This window comes from Alexandromys fortis, unplaced genomic scaffold (genome assembly GCF_014885135.2).
Source record: "Alexandromys fortis isolate MF-2015 unplaced genomic scaffold, M_Fortis_MF-2015_v1.1 scaffold_140, whole genome shotgun sequence".
Lineage (NCBI taxonomy): Eukaryota > Metazoa > Chordata > Mammalia > Rodentia > Cricetidae > Alexandromys > Alexandromys fortis.
The window spans coordinates 838,715-855,301 of NW_026068048.1; the positions used below are offsets into that span (position 1 = coordinate 838,715).

General features: G+C 52.6%; 1 protein-coding gene across 2 annotated transcripts in view; it reads right to left on the bottom strand.

The window, feature by feature from the left end:
* The window catches only part of Ryr1 (ryanodine receptor 1), a 122,285-nt gene that overhangs the window by 37,768 nt on the left and 67,930 nt on the right, over positions 1–16,587 (bottom strand). Inside the window, exons 64-82 of one of the 2 annotated variants that reach the window (XM_050119298.1) lie at positions 16,212–16,293; positions 15,622–15,752; positions 14,088–14,420; positions 13,699–13,939; positions 11,425–11,512; positions 11,200–11,292; positions 10,379–10,393; positions 8,912–9,082; positions 7,546–7,605; positions 7,025–7,162; positions 6,566–6,678; positions 6,306–6,402; positions 5,801–5,907; positions 3,649–3,700; positions 3,458–3,520; positions 1,950–2,049; positions 1,590–1,669; positions 1,422–1,498; positions 436–509 (exon numbers count right to left, since the gene is read on the bottom strand). In XM_050119298.1, coding sequence (XP_049975255.1) covers positions 436–509; positions 1,422–1,498; positions 1,590–1,669; positions 1,950–2,049; positions 3,458–3,520; positions 3,649–3,700; positions 5,801–5,907; positions 6,306–6,402; positions 6,566–6,678; positions 7,025–7,162; positions 7,546–7,605; positions 8,912–9,082; positions 10,379–10,393; positions 11,200–11,292; positions 11,425–11,512; positions 13,699–13,939; positions 14,088–14,420; positions 15,622–15,752; positions 16,212–16,293 — 2,115 coding nt within the window. The remainder of the gene's footprint in view (positions 1–435; positions 510–1,421; positions 1,499–1,589; positions 1,670–1,949; positions 2,050–3,457; positions 3,521–3,648; positions 3,701–5,800; positions 5,908–6,305; positions 6,403–6,565; positions 6,679–7,024; positions 7,163–7,545; positions 7,606–8,911; positions 9,083–10,378; positions 10,394–11,199; positions 11,293–11,424; positions 11,513–13,698; positions 13,940–14,087; positions 14,421–15,621; positions 15,753–16,211; positions 16,294–16,587) is intronic. The other variant, XM_050119297.1, reaches the window with a different exon arrangement.

Here is a 16,587-nt window from a genome sequence, read left to right on the forward strand (position 1 = left end):
AGAGAGAGAGAGAGAGACAGAGAAAGACAGAGAGAGAGAGAACCCAAGAGAGGCAGGAGGCAGAGGTCAGGGTGGAAAGTTAGACACGTCAAAACACAGCAAAGAGAAGACTTGATTAAACGGATTAGGGGCATTAATGAACAGCAACCAGAGTGAGACTTGGGGCACGTGGAGGGCAGGTCCACGAGGTGATGGGAGAGGTAACACCAGACAGAATGACACCCAGGGTGAATCCCATGGGAAGGGAGACCCTGGAGGGATGGAGGAGGGTCCTCAGGACTGGGGATCACAACTCTGGGGGAACCCGGGGGAACTCTTGGGAAGGGGGATGTCTTGGAGGACCAAGGCTGTGGGCTGGGCAGAGGCAGTGGATGGAGAGGGGATCCTGAGGAAGGTGATGTTCCAGGGAGAGGAGGACCCAGAAGAAGGTCTCACCAGTTCCATCCTCGTTCACCATGCCCAGCCCCTCTGCCTTGTTCTGCCTCTCGAAGGCATTGAGGTCCAGGACACTGGGGAAAGAGTGATTGAGGTGATGAGGGTCTGATGTCTGTCGTCTGTCTTGTCAATGGCCTGACAGTCCCCACTGTGGCTGAAGAGCCATGCAGGACCAGAAGGAACGGACTAGAGGGCAAGCAGAACCCAAGAACAGATGGAAGCTATGTCCCGGCCCCACCCCTCGCCTTCCACAGATCCTCCATCCTACCCCTCACTCTGTCTACCTCCTGAACAATCTTCTCACCCTCTGCCTGAACCCCGTCTGTGCCCCCAGCCCCACCCTCTACCCTAAGCTTCCTCCACCCTGGCCCTGTGAAGAGAGGCAGGTCCAGTACGCAAGCTGAAATCATGAAGAAATGGAAAAACACCAGCTAACAAAACCTACAGAGGGGTAGGAAAACATCAGCTGAGGCCACGAAGGGAGGAAAGACAGATGACAAAAGCCGTACAATCTAGTTATCCAAGAGTGCCCGAGCGCCCTGCTGCGCCCTCCTTTGAGTTGCCAACAACCTCCCGGTTCTGCTTGTGAGCCGATATTACTACTCTCCTCCCCTTCCCGTTTTTGAGATAGCTCGGGCTATCCTTACACTCTCTATAATCCTCCTGCCCCTGCTTTCTGAGTGCTGGGGTCCCGGGCACACATCACACCTTCTATCCTTCCTTCCATGCTGGAGAGACTGCCAGGCTTTACACTGCCTAGGCAGTCACTCTGCCACCAAGGTATAGCGCCAACCTGTAACTCATCCTTACAACTTGTGACATTCGGCCTTCCGCTAACTCTTCTAGTCAACTCTAGAATTCACACTCCTCTGTGCAGGTTGCTTTCCCTGGCCCGGGACACTATAAGTAGAACAGGAATAGCCCAGGGCAGGAGGACACAGCCACCCAGGAAAGCAGAGCTGGAAGATAGGCAGGGTCCGTCCCACCTGCAGGTCTGCATCAGCGCCTGGATACTCTGGAAGAAGCCCACTTCCTTCTTGTCCTTCAGATAATCCAGCATTTTCTGCAGAGGAAGCAAGAAGGAGATGGGGGTGCGAGAAACCTGGGAGCCACTTGGGAACACCCACCCGCACCTGCTCACCCACTCTAGTTACCTGCTGCACTTCGGCATTCCCCCCATTGAGGATGGAGATGCCCAGCTTCAGGGTGGAAGACACCATGGCGCCTGTCTCTCCTGGAGGTAGTGGAGATGAGGCAGAATAAAAAGCAGCCATCACAGGGATGTGAAGGGAGGAGACGGAGTGTGAGCACAGATGGGGGGGGTCACCAAAGGGCAGAAGGGAGATTGAAAGGCAGGCATGCAAAAGGAATTTGCAAGAGCCTGAGTGTGTATGCAGGTCGGAGGCACGCAGGGAGCCGGCAGGGTAAGCAGGGATGGGTGCACTGAGGGCGATGAGGTGGACGTGTGCTCATAGGGGAGAAGGGGAGCGCCTGGGATGGGGGGCAGGCGGCACCTTTGCAGGCACTGATCATCTGCAACACCATCTCAGCAGCACCTCGGTTGTGCAGCCGTGACTGCTGGTACAGAAGCCTCTGCTTCTCCATCTCCTTCTCCTGGGGTGTTGGGGGAGCAGGTGTCAGTGGTCAGCAGCCTATCCGGGGTCCCCAGGGCCTCACCCTTCTCCCTGTCTGTCTCCCTAGTCACATCTACCACTCTCCGATAGTGAGATCCCTCCATCCCCCAGGGTCTAACACCCTGCTTGGTCTAGGGACCTCAGGCAGGTCAGTGCCTGGAGCCTGAGCCATCTGTGAACATGCACGTGGAAAAGCCCCACGCTACTGTGCATCGCTCTCTAAGGCAAGCCTGGCATTCCCTCTGCTGTGGAAGTGTTGTCAGAGCCCATGGCTCATCATTAGAGCATCCGTGTCCCAAAGCTGCCTCAGAAATCAAACACCACTTAGCGGTCATGACAGCCTCTCCATTACCCCCTGCTACATCTCGCTTCAGATCCAACTACAGATTTGGTTCTGATAAAGGTCTTACAGTACTGGCCTGGAACTTCTGGCCATCCTCCTGCCTTGGTTTTTCAAGTGCTGATATTACAACCATGAATCACTATGGCTAGCTTATGTATTTCAGTTTTCAAATATATATATATATATATATTGGTTTTTCGAGACAGGGTTTCTCTGTGGCTTTGGAGCCTGTCCTGGAACTAACTCTGTAGACCAGGCTGGTCTCGAACTCACAGAGATCTACCTGCCTCTGCCTCCCAAGTGCTGGGATTAAAGGCGTGCGCCACCATCACCCGGCCCTCAAATATATTTTTAAAAAGATATTTATTTCCTGTGGTTGTGTGTGTGTGTGTGTGTGTGTGTGTGTGTGTGCACGCGCGCATGGGCATGCACACACACCTGAGGATCTATATATATATGTAATTATGCAGTACCCACAGAGACCAGAAGAGGGCATAAGATCCCCGGAACTGGGATTACAGTAGTTTGTAAACTGTGTTTTAGGAACTGAACTCAAGGCCCTCTTGAAGAGCAGCAGCAAGCGCTCTTACCCACTGAGCCATCTCTCCAGCCCTAAATATCTTTCTCAAAGGTCATGGTGCCCCCTAGGCAGGCTTCAAACTCATGATTATCCTGACTCATCCTCCTGAATGCTGGATTACAGGTGTCCGACACCGCAGCTGGCTCCTGTATTGTACTCTTACCCTGCTTAGCCGATGTCTTCTCTGAGATACTTCTATCGAGATACTCTCCCACCAGGCTGGGCCAGACACTGTGTCTGGGCTGCTGTACCCACCCATGCCCTGAGTTGGCCCCACCCTCTACCCATGCCTCCCTACACCACAGTGAATAGCTTGTATTATTCATCTTTGCTTCCTGTGTCCTTCACCCTTGAGGGCTACCTCTGTGGCTACCAGGTACCCAGGGATAGCTCTCTGCTCACATGCTGAAAGAATGGGAGTCAAGGATTCCCCACCCTTCCTCCGGGACCCCGCACCCCACCTACCTCGAAGGACACTTCCGGTCCCTCCTCTTCGCCATTTTCCCCGCCCTCCTCCAGGTGGCAACTCTGGGGAGCAGCATTGGTTGGTGGTGAGAGTGGGCCAAGTGAGTGTCCTGTCCCCCACTTGTCCCTTCAGTGGGCGGGGCACTGCAGCTGGGGAGAAGGCCACACTGCAGAGCAGAGGCAGGACTCACCTTTGCCATGATGTCAGCATACGCCATGTACAGGTAATCCTCGTCCAGTTTGCTGAGGAAGGAGGGAGACCAAGTGGTGACACCTCCCCACTTTCTTCTTTTCCTTCCTTCCTTCCTTCCTTCCTTCCTTCCTTCCTTCCTTCCTTCCTTCCTTCCTTCCTTCCTTCCTTCCTTGTTTTGTTTTCCGAGACAGGGTTTCTTAGCTGTCCTGTAGTCCAGGCTGGCCTTGAACTCACAGAGCTCTGCCTGCCTCTGCCTCCTCCTTTCCTTTTCTTGAGGTAAGGTCTCGTGTAGCCCAGGTTGGGCTTAAACTCAAGATGTAGTTGTAGTTAAAATGACCTGAGCTTCTCACCATGGCATCTGCTGGGATCCCAGGTGTGCACGCCCATGCCTGGCTGCTGTGGTGCTGGGGACAAATCTCCCAGCTGAGCTACACTCCCTGGTCTTCAACGCTTTCATCTCATCTTTCCAAGGGCTGGAATTACACATAGGTAGTGCCGTGCCCAGCTTGAAGCTGCCCATTTCATAGCTGTTATTTTAGAAGGCTGGCAGGTGTTCTCCGTGTCTTTGCTGTGGTTCTATCGGGTAGGTAGGTATATTACCAGCCCCATTTTACAGATATGGAAACTGAGTCACAAAAGATCTTGATTGGATAAGGTTGCATGGCTTGCACTGGGATTTGGCTTACACAGACTAACTCTAGAGCCACGAGTTTCCCACAGATGGGAAACAAGGCATTCGGCTTCCCCGTGTCCCTTCCGGCTATGATAGGTGGATGTCAAAATCTTGACCCATGAACTATGTACATAGGATTACCAAGGAGAAAAAAGGTTAAATGTCTTGTTAGGGGTGTGGAAAGGGAAGGCTCGCCTTTCCTCCTGTCTGGCACGTGGTAACGATGTGAACAGTCTCGGCTGCACACTCCCACTGCCATGCCTTCCCAGCCATGATGGACTGAAATCCACCAAAACTAGAAACAAAATATATTTTTTGAAACAATATTCAGATGTATCCCAAGCTTGCAATCCTAGTACTCAGGAGGCTGAAGCAAGATCATCCTGAGATTCACAGAGAGACTGTCTCAAAAAAGAACAAAACCAAGCTGGGCAGTGGTGGCGCACGCCTTTAATCCCAGCACTCATGGGGCAGAGGCAGGTGGATCTCTGAGTTCGAGGCCAGCCTGGTCTACAGAGTGAGTTCCAGGACAAGTAGGGCCACACAGAGAAACCCTGTCTAGAAAAATCAAAACCAAAACCAAACCAAACAAACCAAAGAAGGTGAGCCAGTGTGCAAGTTCAATGACCAGTACTGAGTCAGCTGTAACGAGCACTTCATAGACGGTGATCTATTATTCATTTTTAATTTGGTCTATGTGTGGATTTCTTTTTTCCGAGACAGGGTTTCTCTGTAGCTTTGGAGCCTGTCCTGGAGCTAGCTCTTGTAGACCAGGCTGTCTTTGAACTCACAGAGATCTGCCTGCCTCTGCCTTCCGAGTGCTGGGATTAAAGGTGTGTGCCACCACTGCCTGGCTTATGTGTGGATTTTTGAAACAGGGTTTTCTCTGTGTATCCTTGGCTGTCCTGGAATTCTCTCTCTGCAGACCAGGCTCTCTAAATCACAGAGACCCACCTGCCTCTGCCTCCCAAGTGCTGGGATTAAAGGTGTGCAGCACCACTGCCTGGCAAGACATTTTCTTCTAACAAACCTAGGTAGTATCTTCTGTGAGCCCTCAGACAAGATGCTCTTGTGAAGTGTTCAGCCCTGCTACAGTATACAGTAGCTGTTTACTGTATAAAATGGGATGCCTATGCGACAGTATACAGTAGCTGTTTACTGTATACAATGTGACACCCTTGCAACAGTATACAGTAGCTGTACTGTATACAATGTGATGCTAAAAGGTTGATGATCAGGGGCTAGGAAGACGGTTCAGAGGGCAAAGGAGCTGCCAAGGACGGTTAAGTTTCATTACCTGGACCCACACATGGCTGAAGGAGAGGACACATGAACACTTTGTACATATATGCACACACAATGAATAAATCTATATAATTTTTTAAAATGAAGGTCAGCTATATTTTCTTTTTCTTTTTTCTTTTTCTCTCTCTCTAGGGATCTTTGGGATGTTTTGGGGACAGGGAAGAACTCTCACCTCTTTTCGGTCAGAGCAGTGCGGCTGAAATGCAGAACCAACTGGTGGAGGGGGTCTGGCTTCTTCTCTTCCACCTCTTCCTCCTCTTCCTCCTGCTCTCCAGCTTTCTGGAGGGATGGGGTGAGGGCTGGAGGATGGAACTTTTGGGGTCCCCTTTAGTCTCCCCTCATAGCCTTGCTGGACTAAAATTTTCTCTTTTCCCAAATCAAGCCTAAGAGATCCCCATTTCTTTTCTTTTTAATTTTTCTTTTATTTTATGTGCATTGGCGTTTTGCCTGCATGTATGTCTGTCTGAGGGTGTCAGATTCCCCTGGAACTGGAGTTACAGACAGGTGCGGACTGCCATGTGTGTGTGCTGGGAATTGAACCTGGGTCCTCTGGAAGAACAGCCAGTGCTTTTAACTTCTGACCCATCTCTCCGGCCCCCAGGGGTCCCATTTCTGTGTGGAGGATCCCCTAGCCCCACCCAGCCCTGCTCCACATCCCCAGGCAGTCCCCGGCTCACTGATAGATCATCTATCATGCGGTCCTCGAAACTGTGGTCTTCGGTCAGGATCCAGGAGGCCTTGTAGCTCTCCAGGAACATGTTACAAGCTCGGTGCCTGCAAGGGCAAAGGTCTCTAGGCCACTGTGTCTCCCGAGTACCCTCGCAGCTGCCGCCCTCAGTCCTAAGACTTGACCCTATTACCCCTCCATCCTCCCCACTCCCAATTCGCTTTCCTTCCTGCAAGTTCCTGGCGCTCAACTCCTCCCCGGAGGCCTTACGTGGGCAGGTTGTAAAGGGGCGTCATCCGGAAACAGGCAACCACTGCCCTCCGGCGCTGCTTGGACAAAAGTTTATGCCACACCGCCTTCTTGGACTTGTAAGGATGCTCCGTCTGGATAGTGGAACGTTATGTCATGTCCTCAGATCCTGGTACTGGCCCGAGTCCCACCCAACTCTGAGTGGAGCTGCCCATGCGTGTATAAGTCTACATGCAGAGCGGAACAGGGTCAAAGGAACACGCGGGCTCTTCCGCCAACAGACCCAAGGCATCTTGGGGAGACCTCTCACTCTAGCCCCAGTGCTTTGGCACACTTGACCCTAGATGCAATATGCTCTTTCCGCAGATTCACACACCGCTCCTTACACACAAGGCTCCATCCCTAGTCCCACCCATCACTAGCAGGTCCAGCCCACAGACTCAAGACCAGGCTCTGCCCACAGCCACAAGAGGCACCCACCTGGTCCAGGTGGTAGAGCACAGCAGACACCTCCTGGACTCGGCGCACAATTTTCTCGGGGTCATCGGCATCTTCCTCGCGACCTGGGACACCGCGGTACAGTGCCATCTGCCAGCGAAGAGATGGGGAGCCTTCGACCTAAGGGGAATAAGGACGCCTGTGTGAAGGCACCAACCTGGCCCCTTCCTACTACCAAGCTTAGGTGGCTGCATGAGAACCAAGGTCCCTTCTTCAGAACTGGCAAGGGGATTAATGGGTCAGAGCCCTTGCTGCCAAGCCTGAAGATCTGAGTTCAATGCCTGGGACCCACGCTGTAGAAGGAGAGAATTAATTCCTGCAAGTTGCTCTCTGACTTCCACAAGCTTGCCAACACACACACTAAATACATAAATTTAATTTAAAAATAAATTTTTAAAAAAGGTCACCCATTCCATGCCTGGTGCTTCACACACACACAGAAACACACACACACACACACACACACACACACACACACACACACACACACACAAAGCACTTACCTTTCCCTGAAGGTTGAGGTTGTTTTGAAGGAATTCACGCACCTCCTCGTCTGTGTCTTTCTGGGAAGACAAGGCACACTGGGTCACTCTGGAGTCCTCCCCCTCCCACATGACCACAGCCCTCCCCCTCCTACACCTAACACCCAGGGCTTGATGGGTACGACCTGGGGAAACGAGAAGAACACAACTGTGGGCTGTGGGCGGGCAGGCGTCTAGGGAGAGTCACAGGCTCACCTTGGAGGGACAGAGGGATTAGTGAACCTTGGGGGGGGGGATCACAGGGGACACCGTCAAAACTCAAGCAGCCCAAAGAGGGACTTCTCTGGAGCTGAGTAGGATGGGGAGTTTGGAGGATCAGGGGAGGTAATGGGGGGCTTTGAGGGTAACTGGCAAGATCAGCAAAGGGTATAGGAAGTTGGGAAGGTCGATTAAATGTCTGGCTACACAGGGCCAAAAGGAAAGTTAGATGGGTCAAGAGGGACCTCAAGGCTCAAAGTGAGGGTCATGGGGGCTCTGGAAGACTCTACAGTATCCTAAGGGCACATGTCATAGGAGGGTAAGGTTGAGGAGTGGCCTCTGGGGTCCCAGGAAAGGGATCGTTGCAATATAACAGATCAAGTACCCTCCTGGTTTTAGCGGGGTAGAAAACTGTCCAGTGCTTAAGTCTTGGGGTAAAATCTTGGAGGGCTTCTTAGGGGTACTGAGGTTGAAAAGAGGTACCATCTTGCTATTCTATGTATGGGAGAAGTAGGTCCTTTGGAGGTTTTGGGGGTCCCAGCTGGATTAAGAAGTTCTAGGGCCTGGATTAGTTGATCCTTAGGACCTTTCGGGACCTCAGAGGTTGGGAGTGGTGGTTGTGGGGAAGGGGACATTAGGATTCTGGGAGGCAGTTCTTTGAACCACAAAGGTTCACTGGGTGTCTGAAGACAAAAGGAGGTGAGCCAGCGGGTTCCTGAGGGACCCAGACCTTCAGCCATGAGGGTATATGAGGCATTCAGTTATAAGGCGTTCAGTGAGTCTCAGGACACTTGGAGGGTGAGGGGGATCTTGTGAAGAGTTCAGAGACTCCAGGTGTATTGGGGGATCATCAGGGTCTCAGTGGTTATAACACAGCTGTTGGGGAGAGGCTGTTGGGGGAGTCCTAAGGTTCTCTGGTTGCATTTGAGGGTTAAAATGTGTCCAAATCCTTAGGTTTCTGGGGTGCAGTTCTCAGCATCCTGGGACAAGGCTCAGAGAATCGAAGAGGGTTTGGTAAGCATTCGGGGTCCTACAGGGCTTTGGGGGATCCTATGGTAGGATTCTGAGAGCCTCCCTTAGATTCTAGCATTCACTGGGGTCCTAGGGGCAGGGTGGGGTGGACAAGCACCAGGGCATAGCGGGCCTTGGCCAGCACAATGAGGTCCTGGTCGGTGGGAGCACACATGTTTAGTCCGATTGGCAGCATCTTCTTGAGCGTGGCCACAATCAGAGATGTCTGCACTGAGTACCGGTCCCCCCGGCGCTTCTTCTTGGTGCGTTCCTGGTCCGAGCCACCTGACTGTGGGGACACAGGGCTCAGTGCTTGTTCAAGTCCCCACCCCACTGCCCCAGCCCCAACCTACAGCCATTTTACACAGTCCAGCTCCTAACCTGTCTGGCAAGCCACCCTCCCTAACATCAGAGTACATGTCTATGACCACTCTTTCCACCCCGATCTTACTCACCTTGGGCCACAGCCCTGACCATAACCTCCCCACCCCATCCAGAGCCTGCACCCCAACATCTCACTAGAACCCTTCTACGTCCCTGCAAATTTCCAAGATTTAGTGAGCCTCTCTCAGAAAATTCCTGAGTCCTGTGCTGTCTTCCAAGATCCAGTCTACTCTTCACACCCCAAACCATGTTTCCAAGAACAAAACAAAGATGTGGGCCCACAAAGGGCACCAAGAGACAAGATAAACTGGAAGAAAGGGGGAGACACCGAAAGACTGAGGGAGACGAGGACACAGGGGGAAAGACGATGCAAGAGAGATCTAGAAAGATCTGGAGGCCAAAACACAGAACACAGGGTCCCACAGTCATGTCCTGGCCTCTTAGGTGCAGACCCCTCCCTGGCCAAGACCACTCCCGTCATGCCGACAAGAAATCCCCGGGGCAAACTGCGGCCAGAGCCCCGTCCATGGCGATGCCGAGCATGGTTCAAGTGCCAGACACTGCCCAAGTCCTCACATGCAGCACTTCTGAGTCTTTAAAGAGGCCCCGGGCCTGGGCCCATGGACTGGGTGCCGTCAGAGGCTCAAAAAGGAGACATTTGGCAAGAGTCACGCAGCTCACTGCATCAGAGGGCTCTACACACGTCCGCTGGACTCCAGAGCCCCACACATACACCTGTGCACAGCCAGGGCTGCCCCAACCATGCATGGGCCACACTCCACCCCCCAGAACTCAGCCCACAATGCATGTTGATTTTTTTTTTTTTTGGTAATAAAACCAAAAAAGAAAAAAAGAAAAGAAAATCCACCAAAAACCAGAAAAGAAATAATTCAACAACTCATCAAAACTTGTCAAAGCCGAGAGTGGGGGAAGGAGTGGGTGGTGGGGAGGAAGAAGACAAAGATGGAGGATGGGGGCCAGGAGCTAAGGACAAAGGGTGGGGACAGGGACGGTGGGGGGGGGTGAGAGGGTGGGGCTCTGGGTAGGGAAAGGTATTAGCCAAAAGCCATGCAGAAGGTTCCAGGAGCTAAAAATGAAGGGTGGGGACAGGGACGGTGGGGGGGGGTTGAGAGGGTGGGGCTCTGGGTGGGGAAAGGTATTAGCCAAAAGCCATGCAGAAGGTTCCAGATGTGGCGCTGACCTGTACGTCTCCCGCCTGCTTCAACAGGTTGCAGACAGAGACAAGAAGGGTTACCCCAGCCAGAAAGAGCCCCCCAGACCCAACTCCAAGTTAGCCAGACCCTGGCTCCTCTGCCCCACCCACCCAGCCGTTAGTTGAGCATTTCCAGACCTGGACTTAGGGGGGTGCTATTTTTATTTTTTATATTTATTTATTTATTTTGTATACAATGTTCTGTCTGTGTTTATGCCTGCTGGCCAGAAGAGAGAGGGCACCAGACCTCATTACAGATGGTAGTGAGCCACCATGTGGTTGCTGGGAATTGAACTCAGGACCTTTGGAAGAGCAGGCAATGCTCTTAACCTCTGAGCCATCTCTCCAGCCCCCGGGGTGCTATTTTTTTAAGACCCCCCCCAAAGAGGGCAGTTGTGAAAAGAGAGAAGAAAGGGAGGGTATGGAGTGATGGGGAGAGAAGGAAAAAATGGTAGATAAGAGAAATGGAAAGTAATGGGGTGGGGGAGAGGAGGGAGAGGAAGTGAGGAAATAGGAGGGAGTGGGGTAAGAAGATGGGGAAGAGAAGGAAGTGGGGAGGGGGAGCTATAGGGAGGTAGAGGAAGAGGAGGGAGGAAAGAAATTGGGAAGATGGGAGAGATGGGGGAAATGGGGGGTAATAGGAAAAGCGAGGAGGGAAGGGACCTAAGGAGGGATGGACATGGGGAAGAAGTGTGCCCTGAGAGCTAAAGGGGAAATGACTGTAACAGGAGATTGCTGGTTTGGGAGGGGCCAAAGAGGTAGTCCTGGGGTGCCCCATCCCCACATCCGCAGATTGGCTAAACACTCACCTTGGCCATTTTGCTCTTATTGTCAGCCGTCAGAAAGGACATGTTGTTGATCTCATTCTGGACCACAAAGTTCTGTTCCTCACGCTTAAAGTTCTGGTGGGGGAAGTAGTGTGGGGCTCAGGCCCAGAGACAGGGAGGAGGCACCCGCTTCGGGACTCAGGAAAAGGAGAGTGGTGGGGGCAGAGACTTGTGTGGGTGGGGGTTCACACAGGGATAGGGACTCACGTGGGACTTGGACCAGTAGATGAAGATTTCGCCCACCATCCTGAACAGCTCCTCTGCGTTGGGATTGGGCTCTGTCAGCCAATGTGCCCTGGGGTCCAGGAAGGAACAGGTAAGGTGTGCAGGTGTCCCCAGGGGAGAGGGTCACCCAGTGAGACTCAGAGGACCTCAAGGGAACCAAAAGACGTTCAGTGGTGTGTGTGTGTGTGTGGGGGGTGTTTTAAGGGATTCTGGTCAATTCAGTGAAAAATTAAAATTCCAGCCTTTTTAAAAAAATTTAATTTAGCCCAGGAGGACTTGGAACTCACAGCAATTCTCCTGCCTCAGCTACTTGAGGCATACCACTGTACCAAATATAGAATTTCTATTTAACTTTCTAACCACTATGAACTGAAGATAACTGATGCTGTGGATAGGAGGATAAAAGTGTCTTCTGCTGTTTTTTTTTTTTTTTAAAGCAAGTCCTATATTGTTGTGTGTATGGTGAAAAAGCTCTATGTCCAGCATCAGGGAAGGATAAAGAGGCCTTGTAGGGACGGGCATGGCAGCACACCCGTACCCCCAGCTCCAGGAGGCTGAGCCGTCAGTCTGAGGCCAGCCCGGAGTAAATGGCATGTTCCAAGCCAGACTGGACATCTGGGAGAGAACCCGCTGCAAGCAAAACAAAAGGAAGAAGCATGGCGCACTGGTGCTGTGCAGCCGGCAGCGCTGGCTGGGCTGTGTGACAGCTGATCTGCTCAGTACCCTTCTCTTCCCTGCGTTAACCAGAAGTTCACCCCAATAGTCCAATTCTCTTCTATGCCTAAAGATAGAAATCGTGGCAGAGGGAGAGGAGAGCGGGGTCAGATGGTTCGGTAAAGCCCTTTGCTGTGATCCGAAGGAGATGGTGCCAGCAGAGTGTTCTGGGGTGAGTGCCTGCCCGCCTCCCTTTCTGCTTAGACAAGAAGGAAAACAAAAACAACAACAACAACGAAAAACCCCACAACAAATAGAGCCAAGCTGGGAGAAGAGGAGGTTTCTATTCAATACAATTTTATGTCTAAATCTGACGGTTTCTAGTCCAGGACGATTCAACAGATATCAGCATAATTTTGCTCACAAAACTTATGGCTGAACTTGGAAGGCTGAGGCAGGACATTTCTCTGCGTTTACCAGTCTAGAATGTTCTAATTCTAACTACACAAAGAGACTCGATCTCAAAAAAACAAACAAGACAGCAGCAACGACAAAGACCGCATGCTGATTTGGTAGTGATGAATCGCAGTCCAAGGCAGTCCAGATCTGCAATGGCACTTGCACAGAACGCACACCACTACTTCCCATTCCGCACCCTGGCAGACATAGCTAATCAATCATAGAGCCCAAGGCAACCTTACAGTCTTTTTCAATCCAGAGGGATTTTGGAGTTCAAGCTATGTAGCTAGTACTTTTAGTTTTAGGAAGATATTAGTTAGCATGCATCTTTTTCTTTTTTAAAAAATTTATTTATTTATTTTAGGTATATGAGGTTCTATCTGCGTTATGCCTTTGTGCCAGAAGAGGGCATCAAATCATATCATATCCCAACCATATGGTTGCTGGGAATTGAACTCAGGACCTCTGGAAGAGCAGCCAGGGCTCTTAACTGCTGAGCCATCTCTCCAGCCTCGTGCATCTTTTTCTTAAAGACCTATGTTCTTGGGGGGACTATTAGGCTAACCAGATGCCATCTAGGCTCCTCTTTTCTCTCTGGGGAGGAAAGCCTGACCATTGGGCTTCACTACAAAAGCTAGGCACTTAGTTCTACACACAGGTAGACACGGTGCTGGAGGTGGGGTGTAATAAGTCTCCCGGTAGTGCATGCTCTAACCCTCATGGGGTAAGGGAGCAGAGGAGACAAACCCAGGAAGGTTGAAAGTGTGTGTGTGTGTGTGTGTGTGTGTGTGTGTGTGTAGGCACTTGTCACTGTGCATATGGTGTTGTCCTTGCTACCTTGTTTGAGACACAGTCTCTTTGTTGTCTCCACAGGGCTCCAGGCTAGGTGGGCTACAGGTTTCCAGACACTGTCCCATCTCCACCTCCCATCTCACCATAGGAGCACAGGGATAGCAGATGTGAGCTGCTGCGTCCGCTTTACATGGGTTCTGGGGTTCGAACTCAGGACCTACCACTTCACCCACTCAGCCATCTCCCCAGCTCAGAGGGGATAGGGAGGGGAAAGGGCTGGACAGGGCTGAGTGGGGTTGGAAGAGCCCACGGCGGTTAAGGAAGCCTGAGTCTGGCCAGGGCTTTGCTGACCTGTTGTTGTCCACGTAGCGGATGAGCAGAGGGTAGAGGGCATACAGGTCCCGGCAGAGCACGGAGAACTCGTCCCGCACCAGGAGCTCGCCCTCCTCAGCTTCTGCCTTGGCCTCCAGGCGCAGCTGCTCCTCCTCAGCCACCACCTTCCCTGCACGCTTGCGCAATCGCCCAATGGTGGGGATGAAATGGGAGCGCAGGAGCTCAGGCCTGGCGCGACTCACAATGGGCTGGGCGAACACTGCGGGAGGGTGGGTGTCTTTCACTCCTGACCTCTGGCCTCCAACATAGCCCCTGAACCTCACTCCCAGCCCATCCCCTCCCAGAACCCCCTATTCCAGGGGCGCCAACACACTGCTCCCCCCGGGGACACAGCCCTGCAGACGCACCAGCCAGCCGCTTCATCCATGAGGCCTCGTCGATGCCCAGGTTGTTGACGATAATGCGAAGGATGTTCCCCAGTAGGGAATTGAGGTGGTCGGAGGTGACAGCTGTGCAGGGTGGTGGAGCCCCTGCAGGCAGGGCTGGTGGGGGCGCCTCGGGTCCTCGCTCCCACCAGCGGGGCAGGTAGCTGCACAGCATGGGCAGTGTAATCTCGATCACGTGTGGCATCTCTGTGTAGCGCGCCCCCGACTCGGCCAGTCCCCCGATTTCTGCCATAAGCCGTTCTAGCACTGGGATGTCGGGACACATCTCCTCCACACTGTTGGGGAGCCCCAGGACTGGGGTGCAGGGACAGGTTAGGGTATGCCACCTGTCACTGCTCTACAATCGGCTCTGCAGCCCACCTGCCACCAATGAATCACCCTGTATCTAGAAGAGTCCCCAACACCCCGTCCTTCCATCTCACCTGCCAACCCAGGTTCGCTTCACAACCCTTCCACTGAAACCCAGTGACCCCCAAAATACTTTACGTCCCAAATCTGATTCACCCATAAAGTCACACTCATGTGCAAAATTTGGTCCCAATCCAAAAATGCACTCCTGAAGTGGAACTTGTCTCACTATATAGACCAGGCTGGCCTTGAACTCACAGAGATCCACCTGCCTCTGCTTCCTGAGTGCTGCAAGTAAGGGCTTGTGCCACCTTGGTTAAAATGACATGGAACTTCCTCACTGAAGTTCTGAAGCAAGAATCCCAATTGTTTTATCCAGACGTGGTCTCAGGTAGGCCTCAAACCCTAAAAGCACTTTCCAACCCTGATACCCCCCCCCCCCGCCCTTTCTGAGATAAGATACAGTGAAGTAGCCCAGGCTGGCCTGAAACTCAGCCTGCAGAGAGGAGGGGCTTGTGCTGTCGCAGCCAGCTTGAGCCAGTTCCATGTTTCTATACTCCATTTTGTCCCTTGGAACTCAGTTTCCCTGTTACCTTCCATGGGCTGGAAATAGATAGTTGGGGGTGGGGTGGGGAAACTGAGTCTCACGCACAGGCTGGCCCAATTTTCACTAAGGAGTGAAGATGACCTTGAACGTCTGACCCTCCTGCACTTTCCCTTCCAGGGGCTGGGGACAGAAGCTCCCGCCACCACAGCTGGCTGGGTTTGGGGAGACAGCATGACCAAAGGAAATTTTCTGAGACCCACACCTGGCTCTAACCCCGGGGCTGTGAGGACGGGATGTTTGCCTGCAGCTTGTCTAGTCACTTCTGAATCTTGTCCCTAAGTGGCACTCCACAGACACTGAATGAAAAACCCTCTCACTCAAGCCTCAAGGATGCTGGGAAGTACCCGCGTCCCCAAGCTTCATAGTACCAACTCCGTAATGAACCTCACAGCTCCCAGCTTCACTCTGACCCCATAATTCTCCCAATGCAGGGTCTTGGGATGGTCCCCTAGAGCATGGCCAGGGCGTGCAACACTTCTACCCAGGAGAATTCCCAGCGGCTCTGTGACCCTGAAAGCTGCCCCAGCCCACTCAACTCACTGGCCCGCTCTCGAGGAGACTTGGTGGTGTAAACGGAGCAGGCGTTGTATTCATTCAGCTGAGGCTCCAGAAATGCCACTGGCATGGCTGCGGCCAGGCGGGCCAGGCATTCCCCGAGGGCTGGCTGCAGCCTGGAAGAAGGGCTGCAGTTAGCTTCCGTGCGTCCCTCCGCGTTGTCCTGAGCGGAGCCCCATCCTGCACAGAAGCGCCCCTCCTGGTCCTCTCGGGCGCAGCTCTTGCGTGCACCCTTCGCTGCGCGCCTTGCAAAGACTTGTATGCAAACTGAAATGTCCCCAGCATGCTGCCGCCCTGTTTCTCTGCATCTCTTACCAGATCATCTCTTACCAGAGACTAGCCGCTCAAGCACACTTAGCAAGTGTCTAATTTCCACCCTCTCCCAGATCCCACAGCCTCTGCTTTTACGTCTGGCCTTTCTACTACGCGCCCTCTTGTGGGTACTGGCGTGAACTTCAGCTATCCTGGTACAGTGGCAGGGCCAAGATTAAACATCTCCAACTTTGCATCCCAACTCCACTTCACAGGTCCCCTTCCTTCCCCCATAGCCCCACAGTATGCCCCAGTTTCCTTACTTTTCCACGTAGGGGTTCCTGGTGGTGCCCAGAGAGTAAATACTGCACAGCGTTCGGTAGCAAGACACTTGCACGTCATCCACTGAGGAGAGGGGAGGGAGAGGGAGGGTCTGGGCTGTGCCCACCATGGCAGCCCACTACCTACCACCTTCTCTGTCACCACATGGCCGGTGGGTAAGAGATGAAGCCATAGAGCCCCCCCCCCGGCATTTATGCTTTGTGATTCAGTCAAGACCAAGTCTCTTTTAGCCTCAGGTTCCCCATCTGTGAAATGGGATCAATAGAGTACCTTCCACATTGGATAGTTTGAGATCAAATGAGTTTATTTATTTTTAATTTGTGCTCTTAGGGATAGAACTTGGAACCTCACACACTC